A 19,880-nucleotide genomic window follows, 5' to 3' on the forward strand; every position below is an offset into this window, starting at 1 on the left:
CCCCGACAGTCCCAGCCCAACCAGCATCAACAGCCTCCTGTGTGAGTGAAGAAGCCATCTTGGACCTCCAGCCGAGTCCAGGCTGTCTCTGGCTCCAGCCCCAGCCACCATCTGATCGCAAATACATGAGAGACCGCAAGCAAGAGCCCTGCTGAGCCCAGTCAACTCACAAAACCATGAGAAAGAATGATAAATTGTTGCTCAAAGCCACTAAGTTTGGGGGTAGTGTGTTGCACAGCAGCAGATAACTGGGACATAGTGTGTGGCTGTATGACCTAAGCATGTGACATCGGCTGTGGTGATAGACTGTGTTTTTCCTGTTTGGGTTCTGTCACTCGGTTTGTTCATGCCAAGTTCAGTGGTTTGCACAGGGCCCAGAGGGAGGACAGCAGGGTTTGGAGGAGGATGGTCCAAACGTGGTCTAAGTCAAGAGGCTCCACAGGCTGACAGGCCCAGAAGTGACAGGGGGCAGGTTGACGCGTGTTTACTTGCCTATGTTAATGTTAGGAGAACGAGAACCTGTTCTTTTCCATAGAATGAGGGCTCCCGAGACGGAAGCCTGCCTGCCTGCTTTATCTTTGCACCCCTCCACAGCCTAGCACTTGCCAGGCACATTGAGTTCCTGCGCACCATTGAATTAAGTAGACTGGATCTCCTTGACCATAACAAGCACGTGAATCAGCCCATGCTCTGTACGGAACTTCACTGAGGGACCAGGGAAGGTAGGGGCTGACCCGGATCCCTGCCCTGAGAACGCGCAGTCTGGTAGAGAAGGCATGTTTTCCTCCAGTCCAGTGGGTGAAAGATGTAGTCTCATCCTCAGCCAGCCCTGACCCACTGCAAGGACTCGGGATACAGGCAGATAACAGCGGTGCCTCATGCCCCTTGTGTGTGTTTTCTTCTTCATATGACATCACCCGAGGAGTGGGAGGCTAGGTGGGCAGGCCGCCTGGTCCTGAGAAATCTTTCCAGAAGCCATCAGCGCAGGCCAGGCCAGGCTCCCTGATGCCACTGCTGCCTCTCTCTGTCACTCAAGTGCCCAGGCTGCGCCAGGGTCCCCTAGAGACTGTGCATGACACGGCCCCTGGCCTTAGGGAGCACTCACAGTTGACAAAGTGCTATTTGATAGAACCCACACAGTCAGCGCTGCCCAAAACAGCACCAGCAAAGACAGCAGAATTAAACGGGGCTGCCAGCCCTGCTCAGTGACAGGAAGAGTAGGTGGGTTTGTTTAAAATGTTCCCATTACAGTCAGTTAACCTTTATGTTCCCTAAATGAAAATTGTATAAACCTGAAATTTTCGTTGATCAGGTTGCCTAGGAACAGGCAGCAGGTTTTCATAAGACAATGCAATAGATTGTCACCGATAGGGCTATTAAGAAGTGAGCTGGTTAGCGGTATTATTCTGGCTCCTGGTGTTAACGTTAGGTAATTATCTGTCTACCTCTGCATAGCACACCCATCTTCCCAGGCTCGGGCAGGCTCTTGGAAATGAGGTTTCTCGGCCTGCTTCTGAGTCCGCAGACTGGAATCTGGAACCCAGGAGCAAATTGTCACCCCTATGCTTAGGGGACAAATCTAAAAGACTCAATTCTGATGAATTTCTTTCTTTTTAATCACCTTTTCCCGCTACTTGCAACAGTAGTATTCAAAGCAGAAAACTTGGGAAATAAACAACGATAACAAAATGCACAATGGAAATTAAAGAACGGAGTCACTCTAAGACAACTTCACTTACTATGTCTTTTTTATATATTTTTCCCCCTATGATATATACCCTTGTTTATTTTCCACAAAGTCACTGTAATTTGCTTTTTCCCCTGCTTGCAGTTAGGATGACCATATCCTGGTTTGCCGGGGACCGGCGGTTTCCCAATACCAATGCATGTCACTATCAGCATGCTTTTTCATTAGCTGTGTAGCTTTCAGTCAGCAGAATGAATGAACCCAACTCAGCCTAAGCAACTCCCTGTTCTTGGACAGTTAGACCATTTCCTTAAAAAAAAATTTTTTTTCAATGCATGTGGTGAATATCCTCATCCATGTCTCATCCATATGTCCTTGCAGGATAAATTCCTACAAGTAGGATTTATTAGGCCAAAGGATGTGTGCATGTATGTATGGTTTTTTTTTTTTTCAGGTTGCCCTCCAGAAAAGTATGTGCCAGTTTTTCACCCCTATTGCTCATACTCTCAGGGACTCAACATCAAATAATCCTTTCATCATGGCCAGTCTGATGGGGGAAAGATATGTCTTGTTTTGGGATGTGGGCTCCTTCATTAGCCATTTGTGAATTGCCCATTCGTGTCCTTTACCCATTTCTCCTTTGGGGATGCTCATCTTCTTCCTTTTAATCTACAAAAACTCTTTGTATTAAGCATATCAGTCATGGATGTTGAACCATTTTGTCCATTTTTTTTAAAAGCATATGTGGTTATTGTTCTTTCAAGAACAAGATTAATACCTATTATCTGGTGTCTTTGAAGAAAGAGGAGTTAATATTTGAGGTAATTAAAGTTTCCCCCCAGCCTTAAGCACTAAAATATTTTTTAATTGAAGTATTTGGGATGAGAGTATCTCCAAAATGAACAACCCACGTAGGTCCCCTTTAAAGCATACTGCACACAATTTAACTTTTTCTTCATATCTCAGACCGGCTATAAACAATGGCAATTTTCTGTGTGATAGTGATACCCTCAGCAGCTGTTGAGCTACATGGGGTTTTGGCTCCTATACCATATGGCCCCCAACTGCTTTTTAAATAAGATACCTGATTCTTCTGTTTCCCCCATCACTATCAGGCTGTCATGCTGTTACTTTTGCTGCTATAAGCACCCCTGCCTCAGCCTGTGACATCCCATTTTCATCAGCAATGGGATTGATTACCGGCTAACAATGCTTGTTAAGTTTATCTGTAAACTAAAAACAAGTAAACGCTGAGCAAGGGGGAGACAAAGGAACATTAGTGGAAACAGTGTAGGAACTCACTGTACTTATTTCCTGGACTTTGCAGTATATATCATATATATCATATCATATATACACACACACATACATACACATACATATACATATATATATACATACACACATATACATACCATACACACATATATGTATAAATATATGTTGTTAAATAAGTGACTCCTGGGTGTATAAGCGGTGCACAATTAAGAAATTTTGGAGGCAGAAGAGAAACAGAAAGAAAAGACTAGCAACCACTTGAAGGCGTGGCTGCAGAATGAGATACTGGTGGTAATCCAGGTGAACAGAATCGGTGTTTCATCTCATTACTTCCCTCAGGAGTGGGCCAGGCAGGTTTTATGGAGATGGTGGCATCGCTGACCTAGAAATTTTAAAAATCTGGCTTTCAGGCCTGTTCCTGCTAGGATATGGTTTACAGCACGTTATGCAAGCCTTCCGATGTTCGGTTTTTCTCGAATATCTGAAATGGAGCTAAAACTAACTGGCCCGTCTATTTAATAAGAGGTAGAATCAGATGGCGCAACGTGAAAAGTCACTGACCTGAAGAAACCTGAGGGGAATTTGTAAACATGTCAAGGGCCAACCAATCAGGAGGGATTGTTACTATTGCCATTGTTATTATTCACAGACACATCAAACAGCCATTGTCTGCCTCCTTACCTCTCACACCTTCCGTACAAATTTCAATCTGAGCTCCCAACCCACGTGTGTGTGTATCTTAAGCTTATGTCCTTGCCACCCTTCCAAACCCAATTTCATCCTTTGTAGGTTTTTCCAAAGCAGGATTTGCACAAGTGGTGTGTTTTCTTAAATATTTATTTTGCAGGCCATTTACTCAGCACGGCTATTTTTACAGTGAGTAAGGAGCAAGGCTAAAAATAACCTAGCTCATAACCAGATCAGTTCTGCATTTGACATTTACGTGGAATTCATTTGCATCTCATTTGTTCGCCTTTCTGTTTAACAGGTAGAATGTAAGAAAGCTCAGCCGAAAGAAGTCATGTTCCCACCTGGGACGAGAGGCCGGGCCCGGGGACTGCCTTACACCATGGACGCGTTCATGCTTGGCATGGGGATGCTGGGTGAGTCTGGGTGGGACACTGGGGACCCAGCAGAGTCACCATGGACTGGGGGCTTTGGAGGCCTGTACACCCAACTAAGTTTCCTTTCCAGCTCGGCAAGCTGCTTTACCTGTCTGAGCCTCAGTTTCCTCATCTGTAGATGAGAATGATAAACCTCCTTGCATGAGTTGTGACTATTAAATGAGCAGAGATAAAGAGATGGATGGATGGATGGATGGATGGATGGATGGATGGATGGATGGATGGATGGATAAAGACCTAAGGACTCCTGACTGGCTTAACTTGTGTGAGCCGAGGCTCCATTTTCTAAAACTTGGGAAAGGAGGGGAAGTGGTGAGGGTGGGCGATAATCCTGTCTATTTAAATGATTAACATTTTTCTCCTGGGATATCAAAATTTGCATTTAAATGGATGTTTTAAATAGCCTGTTTTACTCTTTATTTGCAAAAAGAAAAAAAAAGAAAAAGAGAAAAAAAAAGATGATGAAAGACAAAGTGTGTTTGTCCTGACGAAAAATGATCTCTCCTGGCTTTTAGAGAAATTGAGTTGCATATTATGCCCCTTCCTTAAAGGTATCTCTGTCCGTCCTGCGTAGATAATTGAAAATCTTGCTGCTTAAATGGCATGAAAGATGGAGAAAGCAGTGGAGAAGCGTAATGGTGTGGGTCGCAACAATAATTAGAAATTTCAAGGCGAGAGAACAGTATTTGAGTGCAAGTTATTGTGTGTCGGGAAAATACTAATTAAATGGGATAAATGGTAGTTAATGGTAAAATTCCATTCAGGTACATGATCTGTCTAGTTTTAATGGGTTTTCATTTGGTTTGGCTAAGAGTCCCTCCTCTATATTGTTTGATAAGCTCTTGATGTATTTTCAGATTTGCTGCTGTGTAAGTTATTCTGTCTTAGTTTTAAATTTATAAAACTTTCCTTGGTTTTATAAAATTATTGAAAAGCATTGTCTCTGTTTTTTTGAGGAAATAACAAGGGCAGGTAAAGTTATTTGGGGAACTTAAAATGGTGAGAGATGCCTTGAGAATATAAAAAATGACTGAGAGGTTAACTCCTCTCAAATTAATGTTTTAGGTTTTAACAATGTCAAAGAAAAATCCTATTGTAATTCTTTAAAAATCGGGGAAGTTATTCTAAAACTTATCTGGAAGAGGAAACACATAAGAATAAATCAGAAGATGCTTTAAAAGGAGATGTGACAAAAGACTAGTTTGCCGAGTACCAGAACATAGCACAAAACTACAGTAATTAAAATAGTGTGGTATATAGGAATGCATCTATTCATACAATAAGTTAAAGAGCCTGAACTAAATAGATTTCTATGTAAGAGTGTAATTATTATAAGATTATTTTTAGAAATCAGTGAGAATTATTTCCTGGTTGACTCTGAGATTTGTTGGGCTGTTGCTTGGAAAAACACATTTTATTTGGTCCTTACCCTATGTCATAAGCCAAAAAAAAAAAAAACTGAGTGGATTAATAGTGGGTTTTTTTTTTAATCAAAACTTAAAGAGTTTGAGATTGTTACCACCTGCTGGCTATTGGAGTCTCATATAAAGGCCTTAGGGCATCAAATAGGAGACTTTTGAGGACCTCTATCTTTAGGAAGTGCCCCCACCTTTTTTAGTCTAACTTGATGCGCTTTACCTGCAGGGAGAATGAACTGGGTTTTCTTCAGGGAGAAGCAGAGGTATAGAGGGAAGCCGGTTCACTCTTGTCAAAGAGCAATTGTGAAGCAGCCGTGTCCAGCGAGGGCTCAGACACCCAAGTTCAGTCCCTGAACACAGCGCACCCAGTGGTTTCATAACGGGAGCCAAGGCAGGAGGACCTTGTTGAATGCCCTGGGTCTTTGCACACCTACTGTGCACCCAGCACCTGGGTGAGCACTGGGAGACAGTACTTAACAAGGCAGATGTGGTCCCCACCCTCGTGGAGCTTGTGGTCACACAGATACCTAATTCATCATAATAGAGCTGTGGGGTGCTTTAAGAGCGTACAGTGAGGAACGGAAACTCACCTGAGGAATCAGGGAACACCTCCCTGTGGAGGTGACATTTCAGCTGCAATGAGAAGAATGAGTAAAGCAAGGGCCATCCAGACAGAAGAAACAGCCTTGGAACTCAAGGATCCTGGTGTGACACCCCAGGAGCTGACTGGCCTGAGTAGGTGGAGCAGGCACGTGTGAGAAGGAGCTGGGCTTGACCGTGGTGGTGGTGGGCAGACCCGAACGCTTTCTGTGTTCCTTTAGATGCTGTCCGATGGTTTCCTGCTCGCTGAGGGATGGATATGTTATGAATGCCAGGTGCTCACTCATCTGCCCCAACTCATTCCCCTTCCTCTCATGTCTCAAGTTATGACTTCCTCAAGCCGCAGTAAAGAAGTAATTGTTAGTTTAAAATGTCTTCATGGTTAAGAGTCTTTTAGTTCTTGAGTTAAAACCTTCCGCAGCCCACCCCGATCTCACACACACACACACACACACACACACACACACACACACACACACCCGTAGCTTAAGGTTTTGCCCACATAGCTCTGGTTGAGACTGCCACTAGGCGGGACTCCCAGACCCCCCAGGTCACAGACATGCTCCCCCTCCCCCAGCCAAGCAGAGAGCCCTTTGGGTGGAATTGATGGCATCGGCTGGGCCCCAGGGGGGCTCTGTGGACCTGAAAGAGCTCAGGACTTCAGAATCATACCTGAACTCCTCACCCTGTCAGCTGTGTGACTTGGGGCAAGTGGCGGCTTCCCTGTCCTTCAGTTACCCATAGATCGGGATATGGGGACCCTCACTTCATGGAGTTGAGGATAAATGAAACCATGTCATACCCGGCCAGTGCTGTATTTCATCAAACCCAAGCTGCATGGCTGGTAAAACGTACCTTCATGTACCATTCAGAATGAAAAAATATATATATGCTGCTAAACTGCACTCAGGCTTTCTTACCACATCGATGGTGAGATAGATCCCACTTTCAAGAGATGTTAAAATGTGGGGGGGAAAACGTGTGTCTTCGGATCAATGAAGTACAGTAGTAGGTATTCAAGCTGCGCGCTCTCCTTAATAAGGTACTGGGGAGCCCTGGCAAATTCCCACTTGAGTAGGTGCCCAATACTCTTCCAGTTGGAGTCCCTTCCTGCCCTCGGCTGAGAACATAGCCAGACCCTCAGGTGTGACTTGTGCTGTGGTACTTGGCAGCCTCCTTCTCGGTTCGGACCCCCAGTCAAGGAGCTGGATTATCTTCTACCTGCCAACAGAGGTCCGTGTTACACTTCAGGCTGCAGCAGCGCCCAGCCCTCCTGAATCCCTCAGTCCCTATGGTGAGACCATCCAGACACTTGCTGAGACAGGGCCTCCTAAGAGGTCCCCAAATATACCCCCAGCCAGGAACCAGCTCAGCCCGAGGTCTGGGCAGAAGGGATGAATCAGGCACAGGACCCAAGGAGCAAACTCACAGCCTCACAGTCGGGTTGGCCTGTTGCCTCCCTAGCCAGGTCGGAGTCTCCACCAACACAGCTCTCATGACCCTGCTGGAAACGCCCAGGGCTGCCCTCCATTTCACCCATTGGCACAGCTTGCAACCTGGGCCTCTGGATTCTGGGCGAGGACAGTGCCATCGACTATGCTATGATTAAAGCCCGTGTTCCTTCCCTCTAAAGTGGTGGCATCAGTAGGAGTCTAATCCTTTGGTAGGATGGCCTGACATGTCCCCATTAGTCAAGGGGGTCACCCCTCCCTGTGCACTGTGCCTGCATATGTCCTAGAATCATTACCATCGCCACCAACAACAATTGGATGAACTGGGCTCACCCAGAGAAAACATTTAAAAAAAAAAAAGAATTCATTAATGAAAGGAATAAGATGAAATCTCAGTGATTTAAACTTTTTTTGTTGAAAGAGCAGAAAAAGCACTTCTAGGGCTTTTTAAAAGTGAGATGATAAAGCATGAACGTTTTTAAATCCTTTCATTCAACCAATATTTATTGAGTGCCTGCTAACTGCCAGGCGCTTTTCTCGACGCTGAGAACGCAGCAGAGAGTGAAGCCACAGATCTCAGGGAGCTGACGTTCTAGGGAAACCACAGACACACTGGTCTGTAAATGACCTGGAAACTGTGGAACTAATTTTTAAATATCCTTTAAGATTGTTCCATACGTGGGGAGGTCTCATCAAAGGGAGGCTGATGAGCCTATAGTTATTCTTTCTCGATCTCTCTTGATGGGACTACAGACGTCCTTGGGGGGAACCTACAGCTGTTTTGGTTTTAGCTTTCACAGCCTTTGACAGAATCGTAGAATAATCGGCCCAATGGGAATTCCTTATAAAAAAACGGAGGAGAGAAGAGGAGGGGTCAGGTTTCCCTGCCTTTGAGCTGGACAAAACCAAAATCAACTGAGACCCTTAGAAAAGGTCGTTTTGCAGCCCTCAAACTCTATTCCACTGCCTTGCAGCAGCCAAGAGGTACCCTCCGTTATCCAGCTCAATGCACTAGAATCTCTTTAGTTTATCTTAATGAAAGTGGACTTAATAAAAGCAAACATGATTATGGTTGATATGTTTGATTCCTCTTGGCCTTCTCAGCCATATAATTCTACTTCCTTTCACTCCCTTGACCTTGCTGGGCACACGCTTTTTAACAGGTTGGATACCAGTGGCAGAGAAATACATCATTGCTGAGGCCTTGAAAAGCTTCACCCTGCAGGCCCAGAAATGGAGAGACACTTGACCAACTGAAGAAAGCCAGAGAGACATTCTTATCCATGCTCGTACTGGGAAGGCCCTGTGAAATCCTGACCCAGGATTCCCTGATATTAAGCCCCTCTGAAATGAAAGCCCAAAAAAATCATCATCGAGAAGAAATGAGCTGTAATGTGCTGGCATTCACTTACAGACCAAAAGATGATGGACTGGCATATCTGAACTCATTTGTAATTTCAACTGGGATTTGTCTTGTCCTTAATATCTGTTGCAGTCATTCCCCATGAGGTCTCCCTTGGTTCAGCTGTTTCCTGGTAAACAGAGGAAACTCAAAATTCAGCCTTTCATTTTCCTTCTAGAGCAGCGTGGTCCATTAGAACTTTCCATGATGGTGGGACGGTCCTGTTCAAGATGGTAGCCATTAGCTACATGTGGGTGGCTGTTGATCATTTAAAATGTGGCTTGTGCATCTGAGGAATGGAAGTTTTCGTTTTTATATAATTTATTTTAAATCTAAGTTGGACAGCACAGGTCTGTGACTCTGGATGATTCTGGAGCTGGGCATCTTGGTAGCCTTTTTGCCTGGGAAGGACTCTTGGCACTTGGTGTTGTGTTTGTGTGCAGACCTCATGGACCCAGTGTGGTGCCCCAGGCAGTGCTGTGCACACCACACCCCGCAGCAGATGCGTCACACTCTCACAGTTCCCTTGTCTCTTGTCTCTTTCAAGTTGGGGGCCTGGTGGGAGCAGTTTTCCATGACTCTGGGTAGCTGACTACCAGCCTGGGAGAGGATGAATCATGTGCCCATCTAGAATGCAAACATCTCCTAGGGTTGGAGCAAAGATCTAGAACCACCATTCTGAGAATTCTGCCAGCATCCCCTAAAAGGGACCCTCCAGTGAGCTGTCAAATTCAGATTCTCTTGATTTCCGAATTTTTTTTTCCCACAATAGAAAGCCGATCTGTAAGAAAGGTGGCCATCCAGGCAGAAGGCTTAGTTTTTTTTTCTTTAGTGACAAGAGATAATTACTGTGGGATTGATCAGGCGTCCAGAGTACTGGAGCAAATAAATTGTGCAGTAGCCAGTGCAGGAGGGGCCCGGCTGCTAATGGAAGTGGTGGCTGGGTCATCTCACCGTGATGTGGTTTGATGGGGCGTCTGCATGGGTCCGCTGTAATGTGCTATTGATATGCAGCCAGCCAATTTCCCTTGTGTGGCTGGGGCTGGGAGCCATTCGAGCAGAGCTGGGCTGCACAGCAGTAAATGAAGAGGAAAATTGAAGTAATGTTGTATTATAAATTTATGATTTCATCTGCCTGACCCAGAGGATGTTTGGCAATGGGGGGGGGGCGGTGGAGATAAGCTCCCCCTCTCTGGCAGATGCCACATTCTCACCTTTGTTGTGTAGGAGACAATATTGATGTCTCCGAGAAGACTGGGGTACGGCCCCAGATTGGGGTGAACTTGACAATGCTTTTTCTTCCTCCTTGTTGAAGACTTTCAAGTAGGCCAGGAAGAAAGCAGATTATAATGGAATCTTCCTACTGGTGGACTGAGTCAGGGAGGGACTAGGCATTCCACCCCCAGCCACCCTGAGGGGAGTCTTGAAGGTGACACATGGGCCCACACTTTTGCTGTCAGATTAACACTAAAATATTTAAGACCCCCCAGCACTGAAGTTAAAAGCAAAGGAGTCATTTTTCATCAGGAAAGGCCCCAGGCAGCAGTGATTTGGCTGCTTGCATATAATTCGTTTATCAATATTGTTGAAATAATGGTATAAGAAATCTAGTGCTGAAAGATTTGATTTGATAGCAGGTGATTAATTGGGAGGAGAATTGAGCTGGCCAGCCATGAAATAAATACCAAGGAAGGAGCCCGTGTGTGTGTCCGTTTAAGGCATCCGAGTCTTGGGCTCTGTCCCTCATCTCTGTCCCTCTGTTCCTCTTCTTTCCCCATCTGGTGCCAGAGCTCTGCATCTCACTTGGGTCCTGCCCCTCAGAAGTTGGTGCAAAGCTGCCAGGTCATCCCGTCTCATCTGGGCAGCCTTCTGCCAATGAGACACCCAATGCTGGGAAATAAACACATGGGGAAGGAGCAGGTAGCAAGACCTTTTTGAGGGAGAAATAGGTCAATTGGCCAGTGAGTTGTGACTGCAAATTTGGAAAGGCTCCGATGAAGCAAGGGAAAGGAGCCACAGCTGGTGTCAGTTGAGAATCGGGGCCCGTCAGTGCTGCAAGGGACCTGCAGAGCTTTCTACAGAGGGTAAGACTCAAGCCCCCAGAGAAAAGGGAAGACCCACCATGTGCATGGTCTTGGGCCAGAGGTAGGGCTGGAACCCAGGTCACCTGACATTTTGTCCAGAGAGCTTCTGTGCTGTGACTAATGACAGATCCACTGGTCAAGGCAGAAGCTACAGCATCAGCAAGCACAGAGAAGTGAGGAAGGATGGGTCCCATCTCTGCACGTCTGAGACATAAAAGCCCTATGAACAGGCAGCAGGAAGACCAGCGAACTCTGACACATGGTGCCAGAGTGCACACAAGATGGAATTTAGCGAGTGATCCTTTAGGACCGCCCTGCAGGGTCAGAAAATGCTTGTGTAACACGTTGAGAGTCCACTGAGGAGGTGGACAGGGAGGCCCCAGAGCCTGTGTTCAGGGACGTTTAAGGGGCTGTTCAGAGCTGCACAGACTCACATGGAAAGCTGTTGCTGTTGCCTGCATGGCTGGAGGGTGTGGCGACTGTCCTAAACCCACCCATCAAAGCTGCTTTACCAGCATTTTGGTGTCAAGCAGCAGAAACAACTCTGGCTGCTAGCAACAGCCAAGGAGATTACTGGACGGGCTTGGGCAGCACACAGAATTGCCAAGAGGGCTAGAGAACAGGTAGGGACTGCAAGCTGGGTGGTCAGAGCCACAGCCATAACCAAGGAACCCAGGAGTGACCTGGTCAGGAGCCACTGTTGCCACCACTGGATGCTGGACTCGGCTGCTGATGCTAGAATAAATTCTGAACAGTTCCCTCGTCCTCTGCCTCTCTGGCCCCACGTGTGGTCCTGGGAAGGCTCGCATTGGCCAAGCCCAGGTTCCCGGCCTGTCTAGCTCAGAGAGCAGGAGGAAGGTCTTTTCTGCTTCTATGATGGGAGGCAGGCCTCTCTCCAAGACTCACAGAGAAGGGGCGTCCAGTGCTGGGCAGCCAAAAAACAATCATAGACAATCACCTCAGAGGTCAAAGCAAAAATCAGGCTGGTGGAGGTGGCAGGATAGGTGGTAGGGTTGCCGGTTGGCATTTGAAGAGCATGATTATACTGAGAATCCTATACATTGAGTGGAGGGGCGATCACATGAGCCTGGCAGGGTGGGAACGGGGAGAGCCATGGGTCTCCAATGGCCGGTGGAATTTCAGTCCAAGGAGGCAACACCCACCTTGTTTGTAGCCTGAATCACGAAGCAGGGACCTGGAGAGTAGAGTATCCTGAGCGGGCATGATGAAGGGTTGGTGCTGAAGTGACCTCTATCTCACTGGCAATTTCCTAACGGATTGGAGATGGCAACACTAGCACCAGAGCTTTCCTCTGCACCCCATGCCCAGCCCTGCAGCAGTTTCTACAAGCACCCCCAGTTAAACCTGTCACCCTCTAGGTTACCTGCTGAGATAGGTGTGTGGAAAATGTGCTTGCTGCGAAGTGCCCATCGGAACACGTGGTGCGAGGCCTCTGGGTTTGGGCCGTGGTTTGGGGAGCATGTTTTAACACCGCCAGCCCCCCATTGTTCCCTGAGGGCCTTGGGGAGATCCTGGTACTCTGTGGAGTGTCCATGCTTGGACGTGGGTCCCTGGGACCCCGCCTCTCCTGGGCCATGCATGGCTCACGGGGCCCAGTGCTTTTCCAGAGGCACAGTGTCAACCCTGAGCTTCACCACTACACTATGACCCCTGAGTCCTCATGTTCTGTCGGTTGTTGGGTGCTGTTGACCACTGCTTGGGAGGAGGACTTTAATCTCCCACTGTCAATAGCTTTAAGGTAAAGTACATTCAGGGTAAGCTCTCCAAATGTCAGAGCCAGCCACCGGCTCTGTGTTTGGTGTTCATACCTGGCATTTACAGTGCAGGTCAAAAAGTGTGTGGGCTTTGGGGGTCTCTCTGCCCAAATACGGGCTAATTACCAGCAGGTGGACAGCAGTGACACAGGCCCGGGTAAAGACCCTCTCGGGAAACAGATCATTTTGTGGAGAAAAATGATTCAGGCTGTTTCTCCTCCTCTCCCCCACCCCCCATTCCCTGAGGCTGCCCCCACAGACCTGAGGCAGCCGTACTAACAGGACTGTGTTCTTTCTCTGTGTTCAAGGCTACCCCAACTTTGTGGCAACCTACGGCCGCGGCTACCCAGGATTTGCTCCTAGCTATGGCTATCAGTTCCCAGGTGAGTGTCTTTGTCTCCCGGACCTCTGGAAACATGGGAGGTGGTTTGCATTTGGAGGGAGGAGGAACCCCTGAAGAGAATACAATGCATGCATATATCCGTTCAAGAAATGACCTCTAGGTGCTAAATTTCACATCCACTGAACCCCGGAGTCAAGCTACAGCTTAGTCTGTGATGAACAGAAGTGTTTCACGGGCTCTGGATGTTTGAGAGCGGCAGCTTTTGGGGGAAAGGGGAAGAATTGAGGCAGACGTCCTCCCTTCGTCCGCCCTCCTTTTTCTGAAGCCTGTTAGAGGGTCTCTCACTGGGGACTGAGGTCTTGGCCCAGGGTTTCCTCTCGCCTCCTGCCTGCTGACTCCCATCCTGATGCTTCTGTGCCCTCTGGTGTGTGTTGGGTGTGCTGCTGGAGATTAGATTTGCTGTCTGTCTCGGGTGGGGGTGATGAGGGTCTCCCTCCCCTCTGTGTGGGGGTCAGAGACTCGAGGCAGAGCGTACAGTGACATACCCAGGCTGCTGCAGCTCCCATGGAGCTGGGAGGCCTGGGACCCCCCTAGCCAAGATGCACAGCACGATAGGCATGATCTTGTAGGGATTGGGGGGCGGGGGGGGAGGGTCCTAAAGGAAGTGATATTGTATGGGACTTGGCTTTTCCCCTGAGGAGGTCAGCAAGCCTTTCCTAGACCTGGAGTATAGATGAGAATATATTGGGGTGCTTGGGGGTGTCTGTGCAAAGGACAGCTGGGGTTTCTAGAGAAGGCGTTAGGAGTGGAGTTTTATATTCTTGGGCTCGGCGGGGGGTAGGGGGGGCTCTGTAGGGAGGTGGGGTTCAGGCGGAGTTTCACTCCTGATTGGTCATCCCGCCTAGACCAGAGGCTAGGAACTCAGGCCTGAGATGCAGTAGGAAGCAGAGGGAACAAAGATGTGGCCCTGAGAGGACAGTGTAGTGAAGCCTGCAAGGAGGACAGTGGGAGGGGTACGTGTGGGGCTTGGCTTGGTGTTTGCCTCAGACTGAGCTTTGGGGTGGAGGAGGGGGCAGGGCAGGAGGCATCTGGGACACCTAGAGCCATGCCCTGTGGGAGACACATCCCTCGCCCAGCAGCAGAGCCCCTCAGCTCTCGTCCTGGCCGCCCATGGCCATGGGCGGGTCACTCTCTGTCTCTGGACCTTACTTCTGTCTTCTATAAATGAGGGGTTTGGGCAGAATGGTCACTGAGGTCTGTGCACCTTTCTGATTGTAGGGGTGAGAGGCAGGTACAGTAGCAGAAGTTCCAGATGGAGGAGTATGAGTGTTGGGGGGGACTCCCCCTTGAGAGTGTCCCCTTCCCCTAGTGCTGGGCAGTTTCCCCACCAGAGTAGGGCCCTCAGCAAGCATCCTTGCCTGCCCTAAGGAAGTCCCCCCCACTGCTTCTCTACAGCAGATGGCTGCTGTGGTGGCCATGGGCCTCTCAGAGCAGGACAACTGGCACCACAACCAGGGCTGCCAGCACTAGGCCAGGCACAGCCCTGAGTTCACACCGTCTGCTCCTCCATTAGATTTTCACTGGTTACAGATGGAGACGCCAAGGCCCCGAGAGGTAGAGAACCCTATTAAAGGGGCAGGGACAGGATTTGAGCCCAGGTGGTCTGGGCCTCACATGCCACCCTCCCCAATCTCTCTAGCATCCATCTGTCCAGTACGATCACACTACCCACATGTAGCTCCTAATTACAATTAAGTAAAACAAAAATTTCATTTCCTCAGTCACACTAGCCTCCCTTCAGTTACTCAGTAGCCTCATGTGGCTGGTGGCTACCATAGCTCAGCACACAGAGCATTCTGACCGCAGAAAATTCTGATGGATGTGCCATTGCAGATCATGAGGGAAGATGTGTATTATGGTGGGAGTTTACAATCCACACACATAACATGCACACGGGTACTGCCCTCCTGGGGAAACCTGGTGTGCTGCCGTCCCTGTTCTCCACTCCTTTCCCTTCCTGCTCAACCCGGAAGCTGGTGGCAGTTTCAGGGAAGCCTTCGCTCTCCATCCCTCCCCTGGCTTCCTCTCCAGGAGAAAAGAATACACACAGACTCACACATCCTGTGCTTGGCACAGCCCACCTCCCTTCACAATTCGGTTGCCATTGCCCCCCCTTGGTGTGGCACTAACCCCAGAAGGGCAGAGTTGGGGGATCCTACTGTGGGATAATTTGGGGGTGACAAAGGGAAGCCTATGTTAAAGCCTCTATTATCTGAGAGTCTGCTGTTGGAGCCCCATGAACGAGCCCAGGAAGTGTCCGTTAGAACTCTGCCTCAGGGGCAGAGTCCTGAGACCCATCCTTGGGTCTGCCCTAAAACAGACGGATGAAAGAGCGACCAACCAAGACTGCATAGAGTGGGATGAGCCCCCCCTCCCCCCGCCCCCGGTGCTCATCCCTTCACCATAAGCCAAGGCTTTGGGAGTGAAGCAGGGGCATGGAATGGGCTTGGAGTGACTGTGCCCAGAGCCCATCCATTTATCGTTGTCACCAGGCCCGCCAGCTTAACACAATCATCTGGGTTTGAATGGGACAGAAATCAGGCATTCAGATCTCTAGACAGAGCTTCCCTGACCCATGGGACTTGGCTGCGCTGTCCTCGCTCAGCCGTTTAACTGTCCATGTCCCCATCTTTCCCACTCACTCTGGGCACCTCTTGTTTGTCCTCACCGGTGGCCATCGGTGGCCACAAGAGTGAAGCTGCCTGCTCTTAGGGAGGGTCACGGTGTGGAATGGTCCTGGGCCAGGATGGGGTGGCCCAGTGGCTGGACCTAGCCACCCACGCCCCTCCAGGAGGAGCCAGGCTGGTTTCCGAGTCCGTCCTCTCCTGACCCCACCCCGTGAAGGAGCTGCTGCTTGTAGTGTGGTGGCTCCGTCTGTCTGTTCCAGACGCCTCCCCAAGCAGCCTGGGGTCCTAGACCACAACGCCTAGGTAGGCCCTGTGGTTTTCCAAACAAGAGCTTGTGACGTGGTGGCCCCTTGAGAACCAAACTTGACCCCTCCAAGAGCCTCTGCTGCAGGGCAGGGTCCCTGGGGAGGGAGGCTTTGCAGTGTTCTGATATCTGTCTCTTGCCTCGTGCCAGTAAAGAACGTTCCTAGGAGAGCTGGCCCAGAGGGCTGGGGTGCAGAGTGGCCACCCAGAGGAGGGGTACCCCAACTCGCTGCCTTCTCCCCTCCCCCATCAGGCTGACTCTGTTGACCCCTCCCCATGCCGAGGGATCCTGTGAGTCAGACATCGGCACCACCAAACTGTCGGACGTTTTTTCCTTGGTGGTCTTTCTTTTCCACGTCCTCACTGTGTGCGCACTTTACCTGCTTCCCACCTCCAGTGCCTCCTGTGATGTGTGAGGACCCTGCACCCCTCCCAGCCTTTCTCTGATTCCCATCTTACTGGGGCAATTCAAGATATTTAGCTGAGAGAAACAAACGACACCTGGGCCCCACAGAGTGGCTAAGGTTCTTTATCCTGTGTGTTTTCATTCACGTAACCACGTAGCCCTTTCAGGAAGGTACAGTCTGACCTTTACCAAGGGTCCGAATTGGCTCTTTCTATGAATACCCATCTTACCTGCTTGGCTGTGTAGCGTCCCTCTCCGTGGAACCCCATTTTACCTGTGTGACTGTCCTGGGTCACAGAGTAGGTGTTCATGCCTGCCTCTGCCCACCTTGAGGTTCAAAGAAAATAAGTGGGGTGCTCCAATAAAGAGGGCTAGACGCCTTTGGATAATGTTTCGAGTGGGGAGTCGTTCTTTTCTAGGCAGGTAGAGTGGTGATGACCAACCACTGTGGAAATGACCTCTTCTTCTCAGGCCCAGATGTCCCCCGCCTGCGCTGTCACCCCACCCAAGCCCCACAGCTCAGTATGTGGGCTCAAATTATGATGAGCCTGATCATTGTTCGCTCCTGTTTCCTCTCTTTCCCCCCTCTGGATTCTCAGTTTAATCTGTTAATTTCTGTTCTTATTTCACTTTGCAGACTATTTGCCGATTTCACAAGACATAATTTTTATCAACTAGCTCTTAAGAGAGGCATAACAAATTGGGGTTTGCTACCATTACTAGAGAGAGGATACAGTTCCGTCCGGGGCCACCCCAGCTGCTGTCAGTGCCCATTGAACCTGTCCTAACTGCCTGTTTGAATGAATGTTCTTTTGCTCATTTTTAATTCCTGGAAAAGACTCATGTCCTCATTGCTTCACTCAGTTTTTTTTTAAATAATTTTATTCTCCAGTCCCTTTCCATTTTGTCTCTTGTACACATTGTGAACATCCTCCCCACCTCCCCCCCCACACCATCTCCCTCAGAATGTAGCAGGACCAAAGGGAAACTTCTCACAAACTTGGTAGCGTCTCCTCACGGGGATCCAGGTAGAAGGCATCAAATTATTTTAAATACTGACCAAATAGGCTAATTGGGCATTTCATGGGATGAGCTTTGAAGTGCTGGTGGCCCACAGGGTTGGGGATATGTGACTTGGAGCACCTATGTCCTGTGGTGGGCGGTACTAAAAGTGAACACACACACACACACACACACACACACACACACACACTTCTATAAATACCAATGTGAAAAACTTAATCTGGAAGAAAAACTATCAACGTGGTCTGGTTATCTTTGTCTTTTGGGGCCAGTCCCTCAATGGCTATTGTCATAATAATAAGCACATCTGTCTTCCAGAAGGGACAGTGGAGTCACCTGGGCACTGCCACATCTCAGGCACCGTGGGTACTGGTCCACGCTGGGCCCCTCCTTCCCCAGGACCCCCCCACCCTCACCTTTCTGCCTGTGCTGGCCTTGCTGTCCCTGCTGGCTTCAAGGGCCTCATGGCCCACTGGGGTAGGCGGGGACAGAACTCAGAGGGTCCCTCCTGATCAGGTGAGCACCCCTGATGGTTAACCCCAGAAGGGCTTTCTTTTCCCATGAACCTGACCCCCTGCACTGCCCATTTGAAAACGCTCCCTCCAACTCAGTTGGTCCCTTGGTTCATGTTCATAGTTTGTGAGAAGTAACCCGTGTGCTTCCACTGGGTGCATTTGATGTGAGGAAATCCACGTTTGAATGTTAGTGTCCTTGAGACCCAACCTGTGCAGTTTTGCTCATTTCATTAAACACGCTTGATGTAATAATTGGTTAGTTTTCTTTTCCCACAGGCTTCTTCATGAGTGCTATTTTTTTTTTCTTAATCTGTATGGCTCCCCCCCCCCTTTATTTTGTTCTATGGATTGCTTTGCTTTGATGAACTTGTCCTAGTATGCTTGCCTGACAAACATTTTAGCCATTGTGAATTTTATTCATCTCTGTAAATAGCTCATCTGTGCTTCTCCCTAATGACGTTTTATTTTCCCCCCTGTAAGCAACTGAGGTAGAAAAATAAATTGTTTACCACGGACATGCTGTGTGCTGCCGTCTCTTAGCCTTGACAGTGTCCTGTTCTCGCTCCAGGGGAGGTGAATGCGTTGAATAACTGGTCCCCGTGACAGCCTAGTGCAGTTTCTGAAAGCATGTGAACTCCCCCTGGCTGCTGCCTGTCCCCAGCCCCCACCCCTGCTTTCTCATGTCCCCTGCACTGGATTGAGGTGGTTCCGTCCTTGAGCAGAGTGACAGATCACCTGCATGCAGTTTCCCCATGCCCCTTCCTCTGCCATCGCCCCTGTCCTTGAGTGAGAACGCCCCTGGAATGTCTGGAGCCCTTCACACCTGTGCACCAGGTGTATGTGAGCTCACACACATACTGTGCACATGGGCCTACATGTGATTTGCACGTGCCTTGCTTGCCTGACTCCCCTGAACAGTACAGGTTGGAGGAGACACCTGTAGTGCCAGACATGAAGCTAGAAATCCTTGTTTCCAGGTCCTCCTTGACCACATAGTAGCCATGTGACCTTGAGCAGGTGGCTTAGCTATCTAAGCCCTGGGGATAATAACAGTGCCTAGTTAGTTAGGTGGTTAAAATGAAATAGGATACTACATATAGGTGAATGTGCGTTGCACAATAGATTGGTAAATACTCTACAACTGAAAATGTTAGAAATTGTGGTTACTGAGGTTCCTATCATGTCAGCCTCCAGCGTGCTTTTCTCTTCCTCGTCATCCCAGTGGAGCTGCCTGCTGGTGGATCTGCTCATCAGTGAGAAAAATGATAGAGGATCCCTCACGCCCCACCCATCCTCTTTTCTCCTTCCCTCTCCATTTACTGGTCATCAGGCTGTGGATTAGGTGCCAGATATCTGGACGTGAATGAGACTCGCTCCTTCAAGATGGTCCTAGTCCAGCCGAGGGAGAGAGAACCAGTGATCAGACCCATTGAGCATCACAGGACAGGTGCTTAGCTAGAGATAGGAACTCTGTCTCTGCTATGAAGCGACAGAGGCAGGCTGCTTGTCCAACCTGGGGGGCAGTCAGAAATGGTCCCCTGGAGAAGGTGACACCAGAACTGGGTCTTACAAAGTTTAATCGAATTACGTAGCTGAGTGAAGAAGGGCAGAAAATGGCACACTTAGACCTTGAACCAGGAAGCTTTAAGAAAGAAAGAAAGAAAGAAAACACAAAATAATAATGGCCTAAACAAAATAAGAGTTTGTTTCTCTCTGTCATGTAAAAGAAGCCTGGATGTGTCTCCACGGTATTAGGGATCTGGGTTTCTCCTATCTCCTTGTTC

General features: G+C 48.8%; 1 protein-coding gene across 10 annotated transcripts in view; it reads left to right on the forward strand.

Moving 5' to 3' along the window:
• Nucleotides 1-19,880, forward strand: part of MSI2 (musashi RNA binding protein 2) — a 400,159-nt gene that overhangs the window by 334,204 nt on the left and 46,075 nt on the right. For 9 of the 10 annotated variants that reach the window (XM_019636623.1, XM_019636622.1, XM_019636616.1 and 6 more), the window contains exons 8-9: nt 3,954-4,068; nt 13,128-13,202. In XM_019636623.1, the coding sequence (XP_019492168.1) occupies nt 3,954-4,068; nt 13,128-13,202 (190 nt within the window). Of the gene's footprint in view, nt 1-3,953; nt 4,069-13,127; nt 13,203-17,195; nt 18,666-19,880 lie in introns of those variants that run through there. The other variant, XM_019636627.1, reaches the window with a different exon arrangement.

This window comes from Hipposideros armiger, unplaced genomic scaffold (genome assembly GCF_001890085.2).
Source record: "Hipposideros armiger isolate ML-2016 unplaced genomic scaffold, ASM189008v1 scaffold_29, whole genome shotgun sequence".
Lineage (NCBI taxonomy): Eukaryota > Metazoa > Chordata > Mammalia > Chiroptera > Hipposideridae > Hipposideros > Hipposideros armiger.